The sequence below is a fragment of the Sciurus carolinensis genome, chromosome 3 (genome assembly GCF_902686445.1).
Source record: "Sciurus carolinensis chromosome 3, mSciCar1.2, whole genome shotgun sequence".
NCBI classification, from domain to species: Eukaryota; Metazoa; Chordata; class Mammalia; order Rodentia; family Sciuridae; genus Sciurus; species Sciurus carolinensis.
This window is the reverse complement of record NC_062215.1, coordinates 36,150,436-36,165,492: the sequence shown is the minus strand read 5'-3', so window position 1 is coordinate 36,165,492 and position 15,057 is coordinate 36,150,436. Positions and strand designations below refer to the sequence as shown.

At 47.7% G+C, this 15,057-nt stretch overlaps 1 protein-coding gene across 10 annotated transcripts in view; it reads left to right on the top strand.

Annotated features, from left to right (window-relative positions):
- Window positions 1-15,057, top strand: part of Myo19 (myosin XIX) — a 29,347-nt gene that overhangs the window by 5,715 nt on the left and 8,575 nt on the right. For 9 of the 10 annotated variants that reach the window (XR_007107611.1, XR_007107613.1, XR_007107612.1 and 6 more), the window contains 16 exons: window positions 326-464; window positions 829-977; window positions 2,441-2,554; window positions 4,288-4,420; window positions 5,038-5,107; window positions 5,642-5,744; window positions 6,530-6,626; window positions 6,745-6,821; window positions 8,448-8,538; window positions 8,976-9,147; window positions 10,775-10,848; window positions 12,078-12,199; window positions 12,539-12,652; window positions 12,898-13,074; window positions 13,410-13,562; window positions 14,721-14,828. Coding sequence is in view for 7 of the 10 variants with exons in the window: in XM_047543145.1 (XP_047399101.1) it covers window positions 326-464; window positions 829-977; window positions 2,441-2,554; window positions 4,288-4,420; window positions 5,038-5,107; window positions 5,642-5,744; window positions 6,530-6,626; window positions 6,745-6,821; window positions 8,448-8,538; window positions 8,976-9,147; window positions 10,775-10,848; window positions 12,078-12,199; window positions 12,539-12,652; window positions 12,898-13,074; window positions 13,410-13,562; window positions 14,721-14,828 (1,893 nt within the window). In the remaining 3 variants the exon portion in view is untranslated. Of the gene's footprint in view, window positions 1-325; window positions 465-828; window positions 978-2,440; window positions 2,555-4,287; window positions 4,421-5,037; window positions 5,108-5,641; window positions 5,745-6,529; window positions 6,627-6,744; window positions 6,822-8,447; window positions 8,539-8,975; window positions 9,148-10,774; window positions 10,849-12,077; window positions 12,200-12,538; window positions 12,653-12,897; window positions 13,075-13,409; window positions 13,563-14,720; window positions 14,829-15,057 lie in introns of those variants that run through there. The other variant, XM_047543151.1, reaches the window with a different exon arrangement.

Here is a 15,057-nt window from a genome sequence, read left to right as displayed (position 1 = left end):
GCTGACTTGGCTAACGCTCTTGGCAGAGAAGATGGTAAAGTATTTGTTGAACATTACTGTGTGCAAGGCCCTGACTAAATGTATGTCTTTTCTTCCCCAGAGCCCTGAGAGCTTATTTTACATTATCTACAAATAAAGAAGCTGTGTCTTGGCAAGGTTAAGTAAATTATCTAGTTTCATAGGACCAGATAGTGGCAGAATTGAAAGCTGAACCCAGCTAGACTCTAATTGAAGAGTCCTGTTCTCTTTCTATTCAGGAGGCTCTCAACATTAGCTGCTAGCTGGTCTGAGTCCCAGTTCTCATGGCCCTCATGTTCTTTTCCAGGTGAATGGCCACAGTTTCAGCTCTCATGACCAAAGCAGAGTGTCCCTCAGAGAAGACCTACAGGAGTTCCTGAGTGGGGCAGCCCCACTGCACCAGTTGGATGACCTCACCAAGGTGAACCCTGTGACACTGGAGACAGGTATGGGCTTCCCTCTCCTTTAGAGTGCAGTCCCCAAGGGATCAGAGGTGCGGTGAGGGTAACCAGCACTGCTTCCCCAGTTCAGACCAAGGCAGTTAAGGCTTCTTACCTGGAGCCAGGCAGGCCACTCCAGACCTCTGCCCAGGGGAGCCTGGCAGCTGCACCTGGGCTCTGCAGGGCAGACTTGGTCCAGATTTGGGGCTCGTCTTAATTAGATCTTGTATCTATTCATCAGGGAGCTACTAGAATCTAATAGCACTTGACTAATTACAGAGGGAGGGCTGCTAGGCGGATGTGGGTCTGTCTGTGTATGTGGTATCGTCTATATTTGAGGCAGATTTTGCTAAAAGTATCTCTACCTCAGTCTTAAGGTGCCTGCAGGCCCGGTACATGGTGGATACATTCTACACCAATGCTGGCTGCACCTTGGTAGCTTTGAACCCCTTCAAGCCTGTCCCTGGGCTCTACTCTCCAGAGCTGATGAGAGAGTACCATGCTTCATCTCAACCCCAGGTAAGGCTCAGCTGTTCAGGGCTCCCTGTCCTCCCCTTAGACCTATCTGCAGACTCCCCATCCTCATCCAACTATTTGCCAGCCATGTAGTCATTCAGAACTGAGTGCCATGGCTCTATCCAACAGGCGCTGTCAGAAATTTAGACACATAAAAGAAATGATTATGGAAAGGTACAAAGTTGGGGAATAAATATTTAGTTGAGTTTGGAACCTAAAATAGGCATACAGGTTAAAGAATTTTTTTCCCCTTAATTTTGGGTTTATTCATAGGAAAGGATCTTCAAAGCCATATATTTAACTAACCATCTTTTTAGGAAAGAATACAATCATATGCAAAAGGGATTACCCTAGAAATTCAGTACATGTTCATCTCTACTGAAGAGAAATTATTTGGGGGCTGGTTCGTGGTAGTGGTGGTGGTACAGGTGCAGGCAGGCAATGGGCTCAGTCCTTGAAGTGTTCAGGAAGAGGCAAGAGCAAACTTACTGACAAGAGGGAGGCTGTGGGGAGAGAGGCAGTAGATGAGAGTAGGACTATAAGAAAGTGGGGGTTGTTTGTGAAAGTCTGAAGCTCACAGCAGGCAGAGTCCACATGGCTGCTTCATCTGGTTGGAGGTAAGACTGCAAACAGTCTACTGGAGAAGTAATTACTCTGGGTGTTGGATTCAGGAAGGTGACAGGAGGCAGAAAGAACAGTTGGAGGCTTTGTATTCGTCCAGGTGAGAGGTGGCTAGGACAAGGACTGGTGGGAATGGATAATTCTGACAGCATCCCCAATGGAGGCTATAAGTGATCATTGCTGGCTGAACTGGCCAGGCATCATGTAGATTGCCAGGCTTTCCAGTTCATGCATAGGGAGGCATTCAGGTAGAATCCAGGGAAGTCTATCCTGATATTAAATACTGTCATCCCTGTCTCAAAGGGAGAAGTCAGGTCATGGTCCCCTCTGTTTCCCCAGTACCCAACACATTGAGGAAAATTAATATTTGTTGAAGGAAAGGAGAAAAGTGGTTTTGGAATTCAACTCACATGGTTATACCTATTTACTGAATGACCTTAAAAGGTTATTTAATTCCTCTGAACCTCAGATACCACATCTATAAAATGTTAGCTATTCAACCTTATTTATGCACAGATTTCTTAGGCAGTAACTTGTAAGAAAGTTTTTTACAGATTGCAGAGTACAGTAACATAGTAAGCAACAGAATAAGACAATTAAGACAAGATAAGATGGAGCATAAAGTGTCAACGTCACTGACTGCTGTTTGAGGCCAGCACTGCTTCCAAGCTAAGAGAAGATGAGTGAAATCATCAGAAGTTCTACAGTTGAACCTAACACTGTTACATCCAGAAAGTTTTTCTGGAGAAAAAGTATCCTGGCATTTCTGTTGACAGCCTCCCCACCTCAACCATCATTGGCGCAATCACTTTCCTCACATGACCTTTCCCTTTTTGATTTTTCAGAAACTGAAACCCCACATCTTCACTGTGGGTGAACAGACCTACAGAAATGTCAAGAGCCTGATTGAGCCTGTTAACCAGTCCATTGTGGTCAGTGGAGAGAGTGGTGCTGGGAAGGTAAAAGGACCACCTTCCTACCTGTCAACTCATAACTGGTTGGGTAGGGAGGCAGTGAACTTTCCTTGTGGAGTCATTTGCTGCCTCATCATTTACAGATAGGCTAGCCAAGACAGGGTGTCAATATACCATAGTGAGCAAGCACTGGACCAGAATTTCAGAGACAGGGTTCCAATGCAGGCTCTCCCACTAACTCTGCTGTCACCTAGGGTAAGGTATTTTCCCCCTTTTTCTTACTGAAGATCTCTGCCAGCACTGGAAACAAATTCAGCTGTTGGGAATTCCTGCATAATGGTTAAGAGCACATCAGAAAAGTACTTAAACCAAGCTGGGCACACTGACACTTGCTACTCTGGAGGCTGAGGTAAAAGGATCACAAATTTGAGGCCAGCCTGGGCAACTTCCTGTCAAAAAAATTCAAAAGACTTGGGTATAACTCAGTGGTAGAGCACATACATGAGACCCTGGGTTCAATTTATAGTGCTGGGGGGAAGAAATTTATAATCTTCAAAACTTCTGAAACACAAATTACCAATATCAGAAATGAAAGAGAAGCTGGGCCTAGTGGCATGGGCCTGTAATCCCAGTGGCTTAGGAGGCTAAGGCAGAAAGATCACAAGTTTGAGGCCAGCCTCAGCCATTTGGCAAGGCCCTAAGTAATTTAGTGAGACCCTGTCTCAAAACAAAAAATAAAAAGGACTGGGGATGTGACTCAGTGCCCCTGGGTTAACCTCAGTACCAAAAGAAAGAAAAAAAGAGAAGATATCATTATAGATCCTATAGATTGATATGAGAAAATGTGTAACTTAGTAAAATGGAGAAATTTATTTGAAGACCCCCCCCCAACTGCTAAAGTTCACATAAGAAGAAATATGTAACTTGAATAGCATATATCTATGAAAGAAATTTAAGTCATAGTTAAAAACCTTTCTACCAAAGAAAGCTTCAGGCCCAGGCAACTTCATGTGTTAATGCTACTAAACATCTAAGGAAGAAAGAAATGTTACTAAATCTACCCAAAGTCCTTCAGAAACTAGAAAAGAGGGACCATCTTGTGTCATAGAAAGATCTAAAGAATTTACAAAAAACAAAAGTCACTACTACAACTAAAAAATTGTAGAGTTTAGTGAAATGGTAGGACATGAGGTCAATATATAAAAATCAATTAATTATATTTCTATGTCCAAGTAACAAACAATTGGAAATTAAATTTAAAGTGAAAACATACCTCACTTCAACTTGTTAAAAATAAAGAATCTTTATAATTAGGCTGCCTGGGTTTAAATCAAAGCTCTGTCACTTACTAGATTTTGTGATCTTTAATAAATTAAAAATTTTTTCTATTCTGCAGTTTTATCATTTTAAAAATATATGCTAATTATATCTGCCTCTCTGGGGTTTGTAAGAAAATTCACAGAACACCTCTGTAGCTCAGGCCCTGCCATGGAGTTATCAATATTAGCTGTGAAGCCTCAGAGACACTGAGTTACCTACCCAGGTCCCCTCATTCTTTGTGAATTTTCTGGAACTGAGAGGAGCAGAGATGCACACACCCATTTCACAGTTATGGAAGTGCATTGCCCAAGACCACAGCTGAATTCAGTAGTCAACTATTTGGTCCACACACATGGTGGTTCTTAGAAAAGCACTCTGGTGGGCACCACTTCCTCAGGCAGGCTTAGTAGTAGGAAAGAACATGGACACAGCTCCCATAACGCTGTTCTTTGCTGCAGACATGGACATCCCGCTGCCTGATGAAGTTCTACGCTGTGGTGGCCACCTCACCCACTTCCTGGGAGAACCACAAGATGGCTGAGAGGATCGAACAGCGGATCTTGAATTCCAACCCTGTCATGGAAGCTTTTGGTGAGTTCAGGACCCTCTGCACTGTACTTCAGTCCTGTTTCCTTTGGGATTTGCCACCTTTCATGAGGAGCAGAGACCCTCTCTGGGGGTTGGAGAATGAGTGTATTCTTCACTGCCTTGGACCCCTAGTCTTCTCCCAGGTCCCCCTCAGCTTCCTTCCAATAAAGGTGATATCATTTGGTCATCTTCCCTTCACCATAGGTTTATATATTAGTATTGGAGAGGATCTGGTGACTCATCTAGGCCAAATCCTATCTTTCCATTCAGTCTTCTGATGGTTCAAAGAAGATTTGTCTAGGGAAGCATAGCTGTTTGTGTTCTTGATGGGACTAAAGTCCAGATGATATATCTTCCAGTCTGAAGCCAATAATGACAGTGTGTTGTTTTTGACTTCTCTTCAAAGAAGAAAGTTCCTGTTGGTGAGGCTTGCTCATTCCGGTTCCTTGCCAGGAAGTTCTAACTCTCCTGAAGCCTGAATGCCCATTCCCTAGTCCTGTCCCCTATGATATAGAAACCAACAAAAGAACTTTTAGGTGACTTGAGGATGGACAGCTATGCTGGCCCATGGGGACTCTATAAACCTAGAGGAGTAGTATAAACATAGGTGTCATCTGTAGGCAACGCGTGTACACTGAGGAATAACAACAGCAGTCGCTTTGGGAAGTTCATCCAGCTCCAGCTGAACAGGTAATCACTGCTGCCTCCCTGGCCCTGGGAGTGGGAGTGTGCCAGGCTGGGGTTTGGAAACTGCTGGGGCTGTCACCAGCCTTGGTCATCTCTGGGCAGAATTTGTCCTATGTGAGTATGGGTTTCTTTAGGATCAATGAACTCTGAGAGTGATCTTTGAGCCTTGAGAATCATAGTCCTTAGGGACTAGGGCACTGTTCTTGACATGTCCTGTGCATTCCTCCTGGCTTCTACCCTTGCTCAGGAACTTCTAGTTAAATTGCCACCTCTTCGGGCTATAACCATAAGCTTGAAGCTTTTGCTCCAGACTTGGGATGGGACAAAAGCCATACATGGAGGCCTTGGCCCTGCCTACCTAAGCTAGATGCAAGGTAATTTCCCAGATTACCCAAGGATATTCTGAATGGTTCCCAGCCCACTAAGAAGAATGGCGTGGCAGGGAGTTACTAGGTGGCAGTCTGGTACACAGTAAGTGCTAAATAGATGGCTATTGAACAAATAGACAACTAAGGGGCTTCTGCCTTTTTGTGCCAGGGCCCAGCAGATGACAGGAGCTGCAGTCCAGACCTACCTCCTAGAGAAAACTCGTGTGGCCTGCCAGGCTTCCAGTGAGAGGAACTTCCACATCTTCTATCAGGTCTGTGCCAAGAGGGATCCATAGTGCCAAGATGCAGGGCAGGGCTGGGTCTGTTTCTAGGTCTCCAGTGTTCCATGCCTGGCCCCTTCACCTGATTTTTATCAGTGGTGCTGGGGACTGAACCTAGGGGGTCCCTACTACTGAGTCACATTCCCAACTTTTTTTTTTTTTTTTTTTTGAGACAGGGCCTTGCTAAGTTGCTGAGGTTGGCCTTGAACTTACAGTCCTCCTGCTTCAGCCTCCTGAGTAGCTGGGATTATAAGCAAGTGCTACTAAGCCCAGCTTATTCCTATAAACTAATATGGAACCCTTCTACTTCATACTAGACCTGGGCTCCCAGCACAGTTTTGGTCTAAGGGTGTGTTCTGCCTCCTTTGTCAGACTAGGTCTTTGAGGCTGGTACTCTGTTTTTAGGGAACTATCTCCTTTACAAGAATGAGGCTTCCCTAGACTTGTGCCCCTTTCCTAGACTGGGCATCCCCAAGGTATGGATTGGAGGTCTCCTTGTTTTAAGAAAGGGAGCATCCTTAAGTAGGGATACACCAAGCAGGATAGGGGTATACCAGGGAGGAGCTATATGTTCTTCACTGGACAGCAGGCTTTCCCAGAGCAGGATTTTTTTGCATGAGGTCAGAGATACCCAAGACTACATTTGCTGCTCTTTTGCCCCCATGCCTACCCTGGGCTTTCAGTTTTGTGACATCCATTTCTCCTGTCATCCCAACCCCAGGCCTGTGGAGGCCTGGGCTTCCCTTGCCCTCACAGTTCACCCACCCTTCCCACAGATATGCAAAGGTGCCAGTGAGGAGGAGAGGGTACAGTGGCACCTCCCCAAGGGATCTACCTTCTCCTGGCTGCCCAACCCAGAGAGGACTTTGGAAGGTAGGTAGAGCTTCACTCCATATCCTGGACTAGCCCAACAGCACATGCCCACTCTGCATTAGGGCCTGCTTCCCTTGCCCCCATATTGCTTCTGCTCACCACTGGGTTTCTTTTTCAGAGGATTGTTTTGAGGTGACCAGAGAGGCCATGCTCCATTTGGGCATTGACACCCCGACCCAGAACAACATCTTTAAGGTCAGAAGAAGAGCCATGCTACTCATATTGGCAGAGGTGCCAGGCAGCCTCTTTCATAGCGTCCTTCCCTGAACTTGAAACTCTTGCCTTTCCCTGAACATCGAAGGCTTTGGGCCCCACATCTAAGGCTTTGGGTCCCACCATGCAATCTCCAAGGAGTCAGTGACCTCTCTGTGAAGATGAGGAGTTGGACTGGATGGCCATAGAGGACAGGATATAGTACATAGTGCTAGAGTACAGAACATAATACAGTGACCTATGTGACCTAAGATGGCTTGGGTCAGTGATTACTACAGTAATGAGAATAGAGAAATATTCCTATCACATGTTTGTCTAACACTTTAAAACTTAAAAATCACATTGATAACTCTTAGCTCACTTGGCGTTTTTCAACAGTGCCTTGTGTGTGAAGATTATTTTCATTTTAAGCTTAAGAAAATCAGAGAGGTAAAGTGACCTACCTAAGGTCAGCACCACTCTGCAATAGAGTAAATTTGTACCAGACATAATAATTCCAAAATCCCACCTTTCTTTTCTCTCCTCTCTCCACTCCCATCTGCTGCCCCTCCCTCTTAGACATGGTGCTAACCCAGGCGAGCTGGGCCCCTCTCATCCCCACAGTGGCTGCCTCCTACGTTCACCTTTGCTGACAGGACTGACTGCCTCCCTCCACTTCACATCCTCAGCCCCCAAAGCAAGAGGACAGGCTAGATAGGATAGGGGGAACAGCAGGGACAGGAAAGCCACTGCAGGGAGATGGCAGTGCAGTGGAAATTGACTGCCTCCAGATGGGAGCTGCTCAGGCAGGGAGGGTGTTATACCCAGTATGGACACTGCCAAGTAAGAGCCTAGACAGGACAACATATGGGGACAATGCTGGGAGTGGACAACTATAGGAGTCCAGACAGGAGTGCTGGTTCGGGGGTGCATCACCTGCCACAAGCATACTGCCTGCTGGGGTAGGTTGTGGCCAGTAAGGCCAGTAGTTAAAAGAGGTGACTTGCCTAGGAATGGCAGGAAGGGCCCTGTTCTCCTAGTCCAAGGGTTTTAAAGTTGCTGGGCCTGGAGGGGGTTTTCTTTTCCATAGCCCCTGTGAGTTTGTCCATGCATTTGAGTTCAAAGGCAAAAGGGTGGCACACACTGTATGGAGACTAAGATCACAACTTCTTTCCCGGATGGTCTATCCTAAACCCAACAGTGCTGAGAAAGCGCCACAGAAGTAATCCTGGCCTACAACTGACAGAAGTGGTTTTCCCACACAGTCTGGTCCTGGAGAGTGGAGGGCAGAGGGTCAGGTGGTTGGTGCATATGGGGACCCCACTCTGCTCTTGAGGCATCTGAAGTTGCCCCCTGGGTTCTAATCCTGACTTTCCCCTTAGAAAGAGTGTGTCCTCAGGCTTAGGATTCAACCTCTCCTAGTCCTGTCTCATCTCTAGCATGTGCATGATCATAGCACATGCCTTCAAGGGTGCTGGAGAAATAGAGGTGATGCATGTAGCTTGTAAAGAATTATGGTTGGATATAGTCAAGAGCTAGTCTTCTGTTTTGTCCTGGTTATATTCAGGAGGAGAACTCAGCCCACTTCAGTCCTTTCCTGTTCCTGACCATCCTTTTCTGGCCCCTCAGGTCCTAGCTGGACTGCTGCACCTTGGCAATGTCCAGTTTACTGATTCGGAGGATGAAGCCCAGCCCTGCCAACTGACAGAAGATGCCAAGTGTGAGGGGCAAGGGAATTGGGGAGCAGGATGGGCCCTGGGTGGAAAATACAACATTGGGGGTTAGGTGGGAAACTAGAGGGTGGAATTTTTAATCTGCTGCTCTTGGTTAAACTGTCTGCTATAATTTACTGCTCACCCTGTCTTTGATGAGATAGACACTATCATATCCATCTTACAGACGAGAAAATGAGAGTGAAAGGGTCTATAAAGTTGTTCATTCCATGCATAGCAGTTTGGGTGGGGACATAGAAGTCCTGGGTTCATGTCCTGCCTCTGCCACTTATGGAGGCCTTTGGCAGGTTTCTTTGCCCATCAAAGTCTAGGTCTCCTCTGTCCAGTTGGGTGAGTCATGATTCCATTGCAAGGACTTCACAGTGCCTCATGAGGACTGTTCAGATGAAGAGTGGTAGGCCTAAGGAGGATTTGTCTCTCCCAGGCTCTGTCAGGATATCAGCTTCACTGCTACAGCTCCCAGAGGACATGCTGCTGGAGACACTGAGGATTAGGACCATCAGGGCAGGCAGGCAGCAGCAGGTGTTCCGGAAGCCCTGCTCCCGAGCTGAGTGTGACACCCGCAGAGACTGTCTGGCCAAACTGGTCTACTCACGGTGAGGTGTTACTGTCAAACGTTGGACTAGACACTGGTGATCAGGCAACAGATGCAGGCACAGGGTTGGGGGATGTCAGATAAAGCAGACTGATTTCTCAAATCCTTGGGGACAATGGCTCCCATGTTTTTTCCTGAATGATGCCTTTGACCTCTGTTTCTGATTATTGAGAGGAGAAGTTGCTGTATTCATGACCTAAATTCAGCTTGTTATTCAAGTACAGGAGCCTGCTTTGTCATTGGCAACAGGCTAGGAAAGCCTGCTTAGCTCTCATGGCAGAGCAGGCCTCAGAGGGAAACTGGCTTCTTTACAGTTCCAGGTTCAGGTCCTCTCTCTTCCTGGACCCTGATACTTCAGACCTTGTGTTACTTACCTGGGGAGTCTGATAGATGGTGATAGAGCCAGAGGCTCAGCCCACAGTTGTGGGCAATACAGTGTGATGTAAGTAGGAGCCCAGCACAGTGGGAAGGTGGGCTTCTGGCCTTTCCCAGTATGTTACAGGAGCATCTCCAGCCTCTGGCCATGTGGTCAAGTATGGTCTCACCTTGGGCTCTGAGAAGCTTCAGGGTGCCTTGTAAGTTCTTCCAAGGACCCAGAATCCTCTGAGATTATGGGATGAACGTATATATACATGCACACATGCATTTGGGACCTCAGATAGCCTTCTGGGGAGAGCCCCCGCCACCCCCACCGCCCCCACCGCCCTGCTTTCCATGAACTTCTCAAAGAGCCAAGAACCTTAGAAGCACTGCTGAGGGAAAAGATCCTCTGAATTGAAAATGGTCACTGGCAGCTGAGCCTAGACTGAAACCATTTCAGCAAGAGACTCAGGTACTACTGCCTCTAAGAGAATTCAGGTCAGTGGTTTTGAAAACCTTTGCTTTACTGCAAAATGAGCAGATAAAATGTGAAGGTCACAGATAAAGTGAGCTCCTAACCATAGAACCATTTTACACATGGAAACCATCAGTCATTGCAACACTAGGTCATTCATTTTTAGCAGCTCAAATGGGTGTTTAAAGCCCTGTTGTACAGAAAGGCTGGTACTGAATTGAAAGAAAGAAAAAAAAAAGTTGCAGAGCAACTACTTTGAGAAAAATTATAAAGAAGAAACCCCTGAACGGTATTGTACATGCCACCACCTTGTACAGTAATCTCACCTTCTCTAGGCTGGGGATGGTTCCAGAGGGAGGATGCCATTGTTGGCCATAAGTGGCTCAGGGACTGCTTGTGGAGAATGAGGCTTAGTGTTGAGCTCCAGGCTCCATAGTAGACTTGCAATTCCATGAAGGAAGCCCACCTAGGCCTGCTCAATGGCCCTTTCTGGTCATGACACCAGCTGGTGTCGAGACGTGACTGATGCAGACCTGTGCCCTGTCTGGCCTGGAGTAAAGCTGGTCCTGTGCTCTTATCTTACTGGGAGAACAGGCCATGTCTGTGTGTACCTGGGAACATGCATGTCCTAAGTCTGTATCTATAATAAGTGAAGATAGTATAGGCAGAAAGGAGATGATTTTTAGCCTTTGGCCTGTCGGGCCCAGAATACAGGGACCCTGGGGTATGGCTCCCTGGTTGGGAGGCTAAGCCTCAACTCATCTCATCACAGCCCAACTCTTCTCCCCAACAGGCTGTTTGACTGGCTGGTGTTGGTGATCAACAGTAGCATCTGTGCAGACCCTGACTCATGGACCACTTTTATAGGTAGCAGCTCACCCTGCCAGGAACCCTCCAGAAAAAAAGCAGTAGAACCCTAAACAGAGAGGCCTGGGTCCTTGGAGGCTCTGAGCAGCCCATCCCTTCTCTGCACCCCCATCTCCTCTTCTATTCATCCAGCATTTGGGTGAGATCTCTGCTCTCTAGTGCTCACATCTAACCATTCATGTCTTTCCAGACAGACTTGGTTGATGCCTTGGCTGTCAGGGCCCCTTTTCCCCCAGACACCCAGCTCCAATCTCAGAAGAGAAGTGAGGGATGAATGAAAACTAGACTGGGGGACATGACAGGTCAGCATCATTCTGACCCTGGGAGGGATAGTCAGGGAAAGGAGGAGGTAAAGCCTAGAGGTGCCAGTGCAGTCTGTTCATGGAACAGTGGTCTTCTAGGTACCAACTAGGCTGGTGAGACTGAGGCCTTCTGAACTAGATTTGACACTGTTTTAGTCAGCTTTTTCACTGCTGTGACTAAAGGACCCAACCAACACAATTGTAGGGGAGAAAAAGTTTATTAGAGGGCTCACAGTTTCACAGGTCTTATTTCATAGAAGGCTGGCTCCATTCCTCAGGGCTCAAGGTGAGGCAGAACATCATGGCAAAAGAGTGTGGCAGAGGGAAATAGCTCTCATGTTGATCAGAAGCAAGAGAGAGAAAAGCTCCACTGTCCAGAAACAAATACATACCCCAAGCTATGCCCCAATTCCCACCTCCTCCAGCCACACCCTACCATTTCAGTTACCACTCAGTTAATCCCTATCAGGGGAATTAAATCTCTGACTGGGTTAAGACTCTTACAACCTAATCAATTCTCCTCTGAATCTTCTTGCATTTTCTCACGTGTGGTTTGGAGTGATACCTCGCATCCAAACCATGTAACAGTCACTGAAAAAAATGTTCCCTGGTACCTGGTTTCCTCACAGAAGGGGCCTGTCAGAACCAGAGGATTCAGACTCAGAAATGGGCCTGATGCCCTCTACTGCCCCTCACGCTTCATTTGACTTTTGTGCCTGCTCTGAAGGCACGTGGAGTAGCGCTATAAACCACCCTGGCTTGGGGGCAGAGAGTGAAGGTGGTATTCTCAGCCCACCAAGAAGGTGTTGGGCTCACTTACCCTCATCCCCAGGCTGCCAAGTATGAGACCTTAGCAAGGGCCCAGTCACCCTGGGCTCCTGGAGTCCCCCTGCTCCTGCAGTGGCCCCATGAGTTCTCTCCTCCCAGGTCTGCTGGATGTGTACGGATTTGAGTCATTTCCTGACAACAGTCTGGAACAGTTGTGCATCAACTATGCCAATGAGAAGCTGCAGCAGCACTTTGTGGCTCACTACCTCAGGGCTCAGCAGGTGCGGCAGGACGAGGTGGGCGGTACTTCTCCTGGGTCCTCCACCTGGTCCTTCAGCCCAGCCCAGCCCAGCTCTGACTAGGAGCCTTTTGTTCCTCATTTTGTTTTTGACAAGTAATAACTACATATATGAGGTACAGTATGATGGGTTTTACTTATTTTTGGAACCCTAGGACTCATACATGTTAGGCAAGTGCTGTAGCACTAAGTTACACTCCTAGTCCAATGTGATGATTTGATATACTCTTGTTCCTTCTTTGGTGCTGTTCTGGAACATGCTGAGGTACTCGGGCCAGCTCTCGGTGGCCCTCTTCGATCATACTCCCTATGTATCCCCCAGGAGGAATACGCAATGGAAGGCCTGGAGTGGTCATTTGTCAATTACCAGGACAACCAGAACTGCTTAGATCTCATCGAGGGAAGCCCTATCAGCATCTGCTCCCTCATAAATGAGGTAGAGAGGGTCCATTAGAACTGAGCACCAGACTTGGTCTTGGGTTTTTCTGTGGTTTTAACTATTCTGTGCTCTTTCTGCCTCTATCTCTCTATCTACCAAGTGGGTTTGCTGATCCCTCTATTCTCCCTCTTGGGGTCACTATAATGCCTATGTGACAACTCTGCTGCCATGGAAGCCAGTGGGGACTATGAGGGTTGTGAAACCCTCATTTTTGTGACTGACTGCCCACTCCCAACCCACAGGAGTGCCGCCTAAATCGGCCGAGCAGTGCAGCCCAGCTCCAGACCCGCATTGAGAGTGCCCTGGCAGGCAGCCCCTGCTTGGGTCACAATAAGCTCAGCCGGGAGCCCAGTTTCGTCGTGGTGCATTTTGCAGGGCCTGTGCGGTACCACACAGCAGGCCTGGTAGAGAAGAACAAGGTAAGCTCAGCCTGTGGACAAGATGCTGCATGAAGCAAGACACTGCTACATGCATGCAGTTTCCTATCAGGCATCCTTTTTCTCTCAAATGTCTGCCCAGAATCCAGGATCACCATCTTGGGTCTCTGCAAATCAAGCCTAACCTGCCTGGAAATGAACCATATTAGCTTAGTTCTGGGTCTCTGGTTGGCCTGGAACCCACTCTTCTCTTAGACTCAGGCCTTGCCCTCCCTGGAAGCCCTTCCTTGGCTTGATTGTGCAAACGGGCCAGGCCTATGGACATCTAGGAAGTAGTCCACCTACTCTCACCTGCAATCCTTTCTCTTTCCCTACAGGACCCCATCCCCCCTGAACTGACTGGGCTCTTACAACAATCCCCACATTCCTTGCTTACTGTGCTATTTCCTACTGACCCAAAAGAGAAGACCCAGGAGAAACCCTCTGGCCAGAACAGGGCCCCTGCACTGACTGTGGTGTCCAAGTTCAAGGTGAATGGTGGTTCTGACATGACAATCTCAAATGTTTATTGAGCACCTCCCATAATTGGAGCTATTTTCTTGGAGCAGTGGTGCAGTAGTTGGCTATATGTCAAGCAGATGTGGTCTCCCCATGAACTTTATACTTCAGTGTAGAAGACAAAGACAAGAAACACAGGCCATCAGATGTAGTGATATCACACCCCAAGGGAGTGGGAGGGCTCTCACTGATGATAGGGTGCTCACAGGAGAGCAGTAGTTACATGAATCTCTCTGAGTGGGCCCTGCTCAAACCTGTCCTCAGCTGGCACAGGCTTGTCACTTTTTTCAGTATTGTCAGTTTTCTGCTATTGCCCTTGAATGTACCATTCACCTTCCTGAGAATTTTTTTTTGTATCAGGGATTAAACCCAAAGACACTTAACCACTGAGCCACATTCCCAGCCCTTTTTTTCTATTTTAAGACAGAATCTTGCTAAGATTTTTAGGGCCTCACTAAATTGCTGAGCCTGAACTTGAACTTACAATCCTGCCTCAGCCTCCCAAGTTGCTGGGATTAAAGGCATGTACCACCACACCTGGCTCCTGGGATCTCTTGACCACTGCCCTTCAGCTCCCTTTGTTCCACTTCCCCACCACTTTTCTTAGTTTGGTTCTATTCATCCATCAAATCTCTGCACCCTGTTTCACCCAGTTTTGATAAGCATTTTTCTGCCCCAGCCTCAGACACCACAGAGGGTATGTGTCCTGTGTAGGTGGCCCCTGAGACTGACTGCCTAGGTCCTGGCCCCTGGTACAGCATCCATCACACAGAGCAGTCTTAATAATGGGAGTTGTTGCCCTAATGGAATGGCAGGGAGTTGTGAAACTATTCTAGAAGAGTTCTCTGAGGAGAAGGGGCAGGAGAGGCAGCTGAGACCAGATGCAGGCAAACCAGTCAGGTGAAGGTCATAGTTCCAAAACGTCCCTGGGAGGGTGAGGAGCAGTAGTAGTAAGGAGGGGAGTGTACTTTGAGTACAATGAGACCCTCCAGTAGTTGTCACCAGGGCACATGAGGATCTTGGCCTGGGAAGACTGCTGGAGGCATCTGATACAGTCACTAACCAGGGCCTGGTTTATGGCCTTGAGCAACCCCAGTCCCTGTCTAACCCCAGATTTCTCCCATCTTCAGGCTTCCCTGGAGCAGCTCCTGCAGATCCTGCAGAACACCACACCCCACTACATTCGCTGTATTAAGCCCAACAGTCAGGGCCAACCACAGACCTTCCTCCAGGAGGAGGTAAATAACACTGGGCCAAAGCTGTTTTGCACTGATCCCCATCTGGCCAAGCCCCAGGAGGATGAAGGGCAGGACATCTCCAAATAGAGTGACCACTGGGAGTCTCAGGCTGGGCCTGACATTAGGGAGGGCAGTTATGTGCAGTTGTGTGGCTGCATGGCATGTACTGTACGGTGGCCTAGCCAAGGAGGCAAGTAGGGACTCCGGTGCATCTTGCTGTCTACTCATC